This window comes from Leishmania donovani, chromosome 8, assembly GCF_000227135.1.
Source record: "Leishmania donovani BPK282A1 complete genome, chromosome 8".
Taxonomy (NCBI): domain Eukaryota; phylum Euglenozoa; class Kinetoplastea; order Trypanosomatida; family Trypanosomatidae; genus Leishmania; species Leishmania donovani.
In genome coordinates this window covers 417,702-427,036 of record NC_018235.1, presented here as the reverse complement: position 1 = coordinate 427,036, position 9,335 = coordinate 417,702, and the positions used below count along the sequence as shown (strand labels likewise).

The following is a 9,335-nucleotide window of genomic DNA, read 5'->3' as shown; positions in this document are numbered from 1 at the left end:
AAACTCGTCGCCTTTCCCCTTACCAAGACGGTGGGGGGGGGGGGGGGCGGCGGCGGCGCTTTTGGCGGTCTGCGCAGGCGTGGGGGCAGGTCGGTGCCTCCACGGGCGGCGGCGGGAAGGCCCCGGGCGGCCCGCACGGCTTCCAGGGTGATTTGGCGCGGGGGGTGGGTAGGCGACCTTTGCAGCGCTGGCGCCGGCACCTCCGTGGCGACGTTGTTCTTTTTCTAGGCCTTGGCAACGCCGCGGACGCTTGGGGAACTCCTAGCAGCGGCGGCCACGCACCCACGGGGTGTCCTTGGCAAGATCGCCAGCCCCGTTTTGGCACGGGCGGGGTGGGCCTTGAGCCGGCGGCGCCGGTGAAGGTGCTGGGGTATGTCGTGCGCTGTTGCGTTTTGGGTAGCAAAGCTTTCGCGTCCTAGGCAGGCCATTCTCTATAAAGACGCCTGCGCGGTATTGCGGCTGGTGCTTCATGCATAGAATAGCAGCCCAGATCGCAAGCAATAGGTGGCGGGGCGCCACTGGCGGTGGGATGGGGGCTCTGGGTCCGGGTGTGGGCTTGGCGCTGGGGCGGGGGCTGCGGGGATGTTTCGCCGCCTGGGGCGCCGCTAGTGCGCCAACGGTTGGGTAGACGCGGGGCTTTGGATGCGGCCGTAGCGCGAGTCCATCTTGATGACGCGGCGCTCAACCGGGCCGTGGCCAAACTCACTTTTCAGGGACAAAAGGGTCGCGTGCGCCGGTCTGTCGTGTTTGTGCCTGGGGGGAAAAACGGAGCTGGTATCTTACAGGCGGGGCATATCATGCCTTTAAAAACGGGATAGGCCCCAGACTACGCTTCGCATTGCCGCATCGCAAAAGAAGCGTTCGGGCACTGAAAGCATCAGTGAATGATGGCGCCGCGCGTTGCCACGCGTGGCGGTGGGGTGGCGTATGGGCGGGGGGTTGCCCAGGCTCAAGGGTTGCATCGCCACGGTGTTCCTAGACGCCGGGGCCTGCGCCGCACTCGCCGACATCGAAAGCGAAGGTTTGCAGGCGCTTAGCTTCCGTAAACGCCGGGCACTGGGCTGTAGCGCCGTGTTGGGGTGGCCGACTTAGCTGCAGATAGTTTTTCGCCTGTACCGTAATAATATGCAGCTTTAGGGTTTCAATGGGCTAACCTTTCCAGACGGTAACATTCCCAAACGAAACGAGATAAAGTCTGAAGACGGCAGCACCCGCATGACTCGAGGGCTTTGGGCGAGGCCTGGCAAAGCACAGCGCTTTTTTTTACTCTCACGGTGCGGCTCCGCTACCCCAGCGGCGGTTCGCCATTTGCTGGGGATGGGGCGCTTTTGGGGCGCGGCGTCGCGGTGGCCGCGGCCTTTCTGTTCCGCAGGCCCTTTCGTGGGAACGTTTGCCCCCAGCGCGCCGGGGCGGCGGGGCACCTCTTTCCCTGTCCTTTTGCTTTGGGTTTGCGAGTCGGCGCTTTGGGTGGCCGCAGGGGGGGGTTTCCAGGCCTGTGGCGACGCGGCGTGTTTGGCCTGGGCGCTGGGGCCGCTTTTTCCTTCCTGTGCTGCCTGGGGTTTGCGATTTGAGAAAAAACTGGGTATCACGGATGCCGGGGCAGGGGGGGGGGAGCGGTGGAAGGCTGACGCCTGGGCTCTCTTCTTTCCAGTGAACGAGGCAAAAGCTGAGGAAACAGTACGCGTGTTCTTCTTTGTTGTCGTCCCTTTTGAATGCTGTGTTCACATCGTCTTCTGATTGTTGCAGTCCATTTTTTTAATGTCCATTCTCTGCCGGGGGCATGGGCCCAGCACAGCTCTGCCCCAGGTCGGTCGCACGCCCACCGCCTGCTGCAAAGCAGCGCTAGACACACGTTGCGGCAGTGCGCCGACTCGGTCACCAGTGCGTGACCTCGGCCCCAAACACCACCCACCACCCGCTGAGCAGGGCGCCTCGCAGCCGCTCACCCATCATGCCGGCCGCCCCCTGCTGCATCTCCCCTCGGGGTGGCGCGGGTTCCCTCACCAGTGGGCAGTGGGGGCCAGGTGGGACACATTGGGGTCACGTGGGCACCCTGCCCGTCACACACATGGCACAAACGGCTGCATAGTTGCAGCTCTCTCCGACGCAGCGCCATCAAGGAGCTCACCGCCGGCATCAGCAGCGACACATCGCTCTGACCTCACCACGTCGCAGGTGCTTGGCCCTGTCACTACAAGCAGAGGGTTGACACTCGCAGGGGACAGGGGAACTGCTTGGCTCCTCCAGAGGGAGTGGGTACTGGACTCTACTACCACTTTGAGCCGTTGTGTGTTGTCAGAGTGGTCTTTGCTGTCGGTTTTTTAGGAGGTGCGAGTTGTTGTGGGCCGCGCGGTCTGGTAACCGAACATCGATAACTTCTGCCTTCTGTGCTGATTTCCGTGTTGCCTGCGTTGTTGCGTGCAAGGGCCATAGCGGAGTTGGTCGACGGAAGGAGCAAGTAAGTGAGGTCTCCACGTTGTGTACGCAGCTGATACCGATACTTTGACAGAAAACAATATTTTGAAAATACATCAGATGTAGTAAAATATATGAGGGGTATTCCGCTGTTGAAGTAATGGAAAGAATGCGAATGACCTGAGTCGTCTTTGCCCCGGGTGACCAAGGTAGAAAAAGAAGCACTAAAGTGCATCTTTCTGTAGCATTGGTCGCCTCACCTGCCCTCCTTTTGCGCCTACGCACCTTTGGTGTGGGGTTGTGTTTTGTCGGCTAGAAAATGCTATCCTCATCACATCCAGTGCGCACAAGCTTCGAGTTGAACCTCTCACCTTCGCACGAGAGTGGCTCTCGCTCTATCATGCGCGAGGGCAAGCTATTATCAGGTGCAGGCAGCAAATGTACGCGATGTGCGTGCATGGATCTTGAGAGTAGCAACGGCCGCTTCCTTGAGCACTAAGCGGATTCATGATATAACCGCTTTCTGCTCTGGTCGAAGAGCACCAACATTGCCTGAGAGCTTGCTTATGTCTAACGCATCATCATCAGCATATCAAAGGGTTTCACAACCGGTAGAGGAGGAAACACTGGCAAAGGAAGAATTTATCTTGAGAAAGTGGGAAGTGTGGAACGCTTGGATGGCCGAGCAGCTTGCTTTGGAAGGTACTGTGCCTGCAGCAGTTTTGTGTTGTAACACCCCCCACAGTGACTGTTTCCACAGGGTGTCACGGTTCTCAAACCGAAGCATTTCAAGAGTCCAGCCGAAAAATGCGCGAGGCTGCTCATCATTGCAGAACTACGCTGCGAACGCATCATTGCTTTGTTCTCCCCTCTTCCACTCTCCGCGCAGTAGACTCGGGAGTGAGGTGACCACGTTCAAAGTCGCGGATCGTCTCACTGCAAGCGCGGAGCGCCGGCGATACCGTTCGAAATCGACAAATGACAGCCGGGAGCTTCTCTTTTGACGGGCACTAGAATTTGGCGACTGCGTCGGTACCGGTGTTCTTGGCGGAAGTTCTGTATCGCTGGCGCGCCGCACAGCGGCGTTACTTAGGCCTTTGATGGCTAAGGTGGGTCAAGAGTCGGAGCACACTCGACATGCGGGTGCAATGCAACACGGCGAAAGTGAAACAAATGCCGACAAAAGCCACCGGCATACAATTGCGGGGGAGTTTGTGGCTCTATATGATGAGTGGGCGAAGCAAGTCAAAGGCCTCATTGGGAGTAAACGAGGGTTATCTACTCTGAAAACTCCTCTCTCCAGTACAATAAACAGGGCAAAGAGTCACCTGCGAGTATCGAATAGTCTTATTCAGCGTGGTGTGGGAATACCTATCCCACCGAAAAGGCCTCTGCTTCTCGCAAACTCGCAGCGCATATCCTGTGCTGTGAATGGTGTCCTTCACATAGACTGAGAGCTCGACCCCTTCGACCGGCACGACGAGAAAGTTAGGGTTGAAGGTGTCAAAACCAGTAATGATTTCTTGCTGGATAGTTTTTCGCCCAAGTCGTACATTGGGGCACCGTTAGACAGGAGCGCTCTCAGCATTCTATTCGTTGATCATCAAGTCGACGAGGACCAGCTCTCTGCCTATGGTGTCGAGTTGCCACTCCGTGAAGACTATCACGCACACGTCTTGCTGGACTGGAATGAGTCGAGGATACGTTTTGCACCTAGCCCGCTGGAGAATCACCAAGAACTCTTGTAGGGCAATCTCACTCACTCAGGGTACATAATTTTTTTTTTGATTGCGGACCTCTCACGCATGTATTCGCTATTATTCCTGCTTTTCGTTTTCTGTATGGTTACTTGGTTTTCTATCTTCTTTTGCAATCGGATGTGACTCTACCTCTCTTTCTTATCGTCCTTGTGCAGTTCAGCGCCTTGGACTCGAGCTCGTGGATCTCAAAAAAAAATTAGCCTTTGCAGTTTGACTTCTCTATTCCTCACATAACGGCCTTTGATAGACTCGCTTACGCAAGCTGTGTGACAGCGAGGCACAGCAGTCCCGTCAATTGGAAGCAGGATTAAATCTACATGTAAATCTTATTTGCCTTGTTATAAGGCTTGTCTCTTTTTTTTGTTATCTGCTCTGCCTTTATCCCATTCACGGCTTTTTGGAGCTAAAGCGACTGTGAAGGATGCGATCGTTTGATTTGTTGTGTCCATGCCCTTGATGAAGACGGTTTTCTTCGGGATTGACTGCAACTTTGCCCGCTACACCAAAACACTGGCGACTCTGGGCTACAAGCCAATCAGTAAGTTGCCTGAGTTGCTAAGCGAGGATGACGAGAAAACCATGAGGTTGACATCCAGCGAGATCATTATTTACAACGGCGCTGAAATCACTTCGGGAATGCTCCCCAACAATTCCGGAAACAACGAAACGGGCGCATTGATGACAGGGGATACCTCAAAGTGGTAGTAGAGTCCAGTACCCACTCCCTCTGGAGGAGCCAAGCAGTTCCCCTGTCCCCTGCGAGTGTCAACCCTCTGCTTGTAGTGACAGGGCCAAGCACCTGCGACGTGGTGAGGTCAGAGCGATGTGTCGCTGCTGATGCCGGCGGTGAGCTCCTTGATGGCGCTGCGTCGGAGAGAGCTGCAACTATGCAGCCGTTTGTGCCATGTGTGTGACGGGCAGGGTGCCCACGTGACCCCAATGTGTCCCACCTGGCCCCCACTGCCCACTGGTGAGGGAACCCGCGCCACCCCGAGGGGAGATGCAGCAGGCGGTGGGCGTGCGACCGGCCTGGGGCAGAGTTGTGCTGGGCCCATGCCCCCTGGCAGAGAATGAACATGTTGGGAAAGAGAAAGAGCAAACTGGGGAAAATCGTGCAAATGTGCGGGGTCTATAAGCTCTCGGGGATGCGGGTCGTCTGATCGGAGGGTATTGTCCCCGTTATGACGCTGTTGCAGTACAAGACGGGACTCTAGACGGATCAAGGGGTTGTTAGCGGCGATGCAACACGCATCACTTACTCGTGATGGGCTGTCGTCTCGCGCCTTATCTCAGGTTTGTTGGCCTCTACGCTCGCCCATCGCATGCATGGACTCTCTCTTCTCTAGATGGCGTCTGAGTAGTGCGAGAACGGAAGCTAATTGTGCTGTCGCCTGCGAAGTCCAGACCTGTGGCTCCAAGAGCATCCTGCAGGTGACTTTATGGTCCATAGCGGCGATCTCGGCGACGCATTTTTCCCATTGCAAGCAGTAGACGTCCCCGTAGATGTCGAATGAAGAAACCAGTTTATCTATGGCACTGGTTACTTGGTAAATCTAGCGTTGGCAGGTGACAACTGCGAGACAGCAGGCGGATAATGCACAACAAGGAAGCAGCGCTAAATGCGGCATATTTTGTGACTGACCACGAATTACACGATACATGGTTGCGGATGGGCAGAGGTGGAAGTCCGTGTCTTCGCGCGAATCTGCGAAGTAGCTCAAACGATGGATGGCCGTATACCAGAGTTCTCAGCAATGCTGGTGGGGCTGCGCGGTTCATCATCATAAGATACCAAGAGGCGCTGGACGAGCAGGACGGTGTGCAGCCCTTCCTGAACCTTGGGAAGGCCCAGCTCGATGTTTATCGAAGTGCAAAGCGCGGCGTCTTGCTTCATGTATTTCGGAAGGCGAGGGGAGCGGGGAGGTGAGTCAATCACACACCAGAGGATGCTAATCGATTCTCCGTTGAGCACACTGTCGCTCTCTTAGACACTGAGGAGGACCTTCAGCTCTCCGAACTCTGTGGAGTACGAGTAATGTCATCTGCGGCACATGCAGAGATGCTGAAACACGAGCAAATGGATATCCGATCCTTGCAATCAGAAATGGATTCGGCCACCCTTCTCCGGGCCACTGGGGTGTGAGTGGGCTCTCAAGCAGATCATCCCTTTCCAGCATCAGAAGGCCGCTGTGAACTGACTGCGCGTAAATGTATTTTTTTCTAGAGCTTATTTTCTTCTCTTTCCGTCACAGCTCTACCTTTTGTTTCTTGATATTTTTTTCCTACTGATCACGTCGCATGCACGTGGCACCAGTTTCTCGAGCGAGAGCCTTCGACCAAAGAAACTCTGCCTTCTGCTATACAAAGGAAGCATCTTAGAACCTCCTCAGTTCTACGACTCGGGAGACGAAGCTCTCGTGCATCACGGGCACGCAATGCCTGCTGTGGCATGCCTTCCGCGCCTCGCAAAGTGGTCTAGACGCCGGGGCAATGAAGAGGTCTTCTGACTCGCATTCACCACCTTTTTTTTTCTCTCTTCTGCGTGCTTAGCATACCGGACTTCATCCATGCCGCCACCACGTTTTGCGCGTCCCGAGCTGAATGGCATCATAACTGTGCGACGCTTCCAGCGTCCTCAGCTTGAAACCGAAGCGCCGATTAGAAAAGGTGACCTGAAAGAGCCGTTGGAAGCTGTAGCTGGTCGAGTGGGCTTGCGAGCACGATGTTCCACGAGCGCACCGTCCGCCGACTTGTGTCTTGTCGACGATCAAGAGCTTGTGCTCATGGGAAAGCTAGTGGACAAAGGAGTGTACTATATCACAGGGGGCGTTTGTATCGATGCAGAGGGCAGCGATACATCATCACAAAGCCCCACAGCGGCTCTTGTGAGCAGCACGGCATGTGGGGCGGCACCTCAGCCTCCCGACATCACCGTGGGGTGGTGTTTCGACGCGCGCATGCTGCTACATCGCTCTGACATGAACCGCTCCCCCGAGACACCACACCGTCTGCAACGCGCAATCGAGACACTTCAGGGCTGCGAGCGCGCGCTCGACGTTCTGCCTGTCGAGCTGCTGGCTCCCTTTACGATGCACAGGGATAGCAGCTCAGGCTCGGACTTGGGCCGAGCGGTGCCACCGATCAGCGCAGCCAACCGCTCGCAATGGATACCTGCACGGCTCGCCACTTATGACGAGGTTTGCTCCTTCCAAGATCCGCAAGTCTACGAACATTTTTTGAAGAGTGGGGCGGCTCTGGTGAACTTGAAAAGCGACGTTTACTGCAACGACGAGACAAGCAGCGTAGCTGTCCGACTCTCGGCAGGCGCCGTGATCGACGCTAGCGTCGCCGCGCTTCGCGGTGTGGCGGCTTCCCGCTCCGACACCGCCTCCAGCGCTGCGGGGCGTGTGCACCCCCTCGTGTCATTTTGTCTTGTGCGGCCGCCGGGGCATCATTGCACGGCTTCACAGCCGAGCGGATTTTGCCTGGTCAACAATGTCGCCATCGCAGTTCAGCAACTGCGCATTCGGCACGCATCAGCGTTGCCCTCTGGCCCTCCGCGCATCGCAATTCTCGATCTGGACGTCCACTTCGGCGAGGGAACCGCTTCTTTTGTTGAGGGTGCCTGCGACCCCGCCTCGCTACTGTATCTTTCGCTCCACCGCTACGATAAAAGGCAGTTCTATCCATTTGACGGCCGCGGCGACACGGCTTACGTGGGAGGGAGCCGACACGCCGCCTCCAAAGGCAGCATCTGTAATGTGGCCGTGCACACCAACGGGCAACAGCCGGCACGATGTGAGCAGGTCATCTCCGACCACCTAATGAACTCTGTTTTGGAGGAAATTTTCTTGCCCCGGCTGGCTGAGTTTGGGCCCGACCTGGTCATGGTGTCATTGGGGTTCGATGCTGCCTATGGCGATCCATTGGGAAAGATGGCCGTCGAGGGTGGATTTGCCTCGGTCCTGTCGCGGCTGAAGTGGTGGTGCCTGCATGACGGACGGACAGCGGGGCTGGTCGTTGTTCTGGAGGGCGGCTACAACCCGGAGGCAGTTGCGCAAGGGGTGCTTTCGGTCGCTCTTGCCTTGAGCCTTCCTCGCACCGACCCGTTGCTGCAGCGATTTCTTGAGGAAAAGTCACCGAAGGTCTGGTCAGACCTGCGGCAACGGCAAGAGCGGCGTCATCGCGAGTGGCAGCAGCTGCGAGAGGAGCGGGCAGAGGAGGATGTCGGAGCCGCACCCAGCGGCCGGGGCTCTGAATTGAAGCCGGCTGCATCGGATGAACCAGAGCAGGTGCAAGAAGACGCGTTGCTCCTGGATCGTCACAAGCGCTGGTGCGCCGCACTGGTAGCCAAGGTTCAGCAAATACACCGGGAAGCCATGACACGTGAGCACTAGTTTCTCATCCCCGCGTGCCTCGTGTGCCACAAACCTTAGCGTTTTGACTGAGGCGTCTGCTGTCCACAAACATCAACACGCGACACTGTGCGCTTCCCAGCTCTACACCCACGGCGGCGGCGACTAGTAAGGAATCTTGCTATATGTGCGTTGTACTGAAAGACCCGATCAAGCACGTGCCAGCTTGTGATCGCCGATCGGTGTGACATGCACGTACTTCTGCTGCTTTTCTCCTGCACCCCCGCACACTCTCGAGGCTCGTCGACATTTTGTCCCTCCCCGCCGCCTAGCTCCTTACACAAAGAACTATCCGTTTGTTTCGCGCCAGTTCCATTACGCTTTCTTTCCACCTTCCTTCCACCGAGCCCCCCCTCCCCCCCCCCAACATCGACCAGGAGTACAAAACACCAGCACACGCGCCACGTCGTCCCCACGCCCACTCACGGTGCCGCCTCCATCGCGCAAAGCTCAGCATTCACCGGCCCCGATTCGTGTTGGCGCGCAGCGCATGCACCGGGAATGTGTGACGTGCGTCGCTGCGCGCCTCGCCGTCTCCCCTGCGTGCGCGATGCATGATGCACCGCTGTTGTGTGAGGTTGTCCGCGCCTGCGTTGCCTGTGATGACGCCCCCTCCCTCTCTTGCACTGTCCCCGTCCCCACCTGCCCTGTGCCGTGATCGACTTCCCCCGACGCCCTCTACAGACTCTCACCACCACCATCACCACCACCACCATCAACAGCGGCCTCCTATACACCCGCCACG

General features: G+C 57.1%; 1 protein-coding gene across 1 annotated transcript; it reads left to right on the top strand.

Annotated features, from left to right (window-relative positions):
* Positions 1 to 6,742: 6,742 nt before the first annotated feature.
* On the top strand, positions 6,743 to 8,572 carry LDBPK_081000 (histone deacetylase, putative; the record flags this gene model as incomplete). Its single annotated transcript, XM_003858610.1, has 1 exon — positions 6,743 to 8,572. The coding sequence occupies one exon, from the start codon at positions 6,743 to 6,745 to the stop codon at positions 8,570 to 8,572; it is 1,830 nt and encodes a 609-aa protein (XP_003858658.1).
* Positions 8,573 to 9,335: the final 763 nt, after the last annotated feature.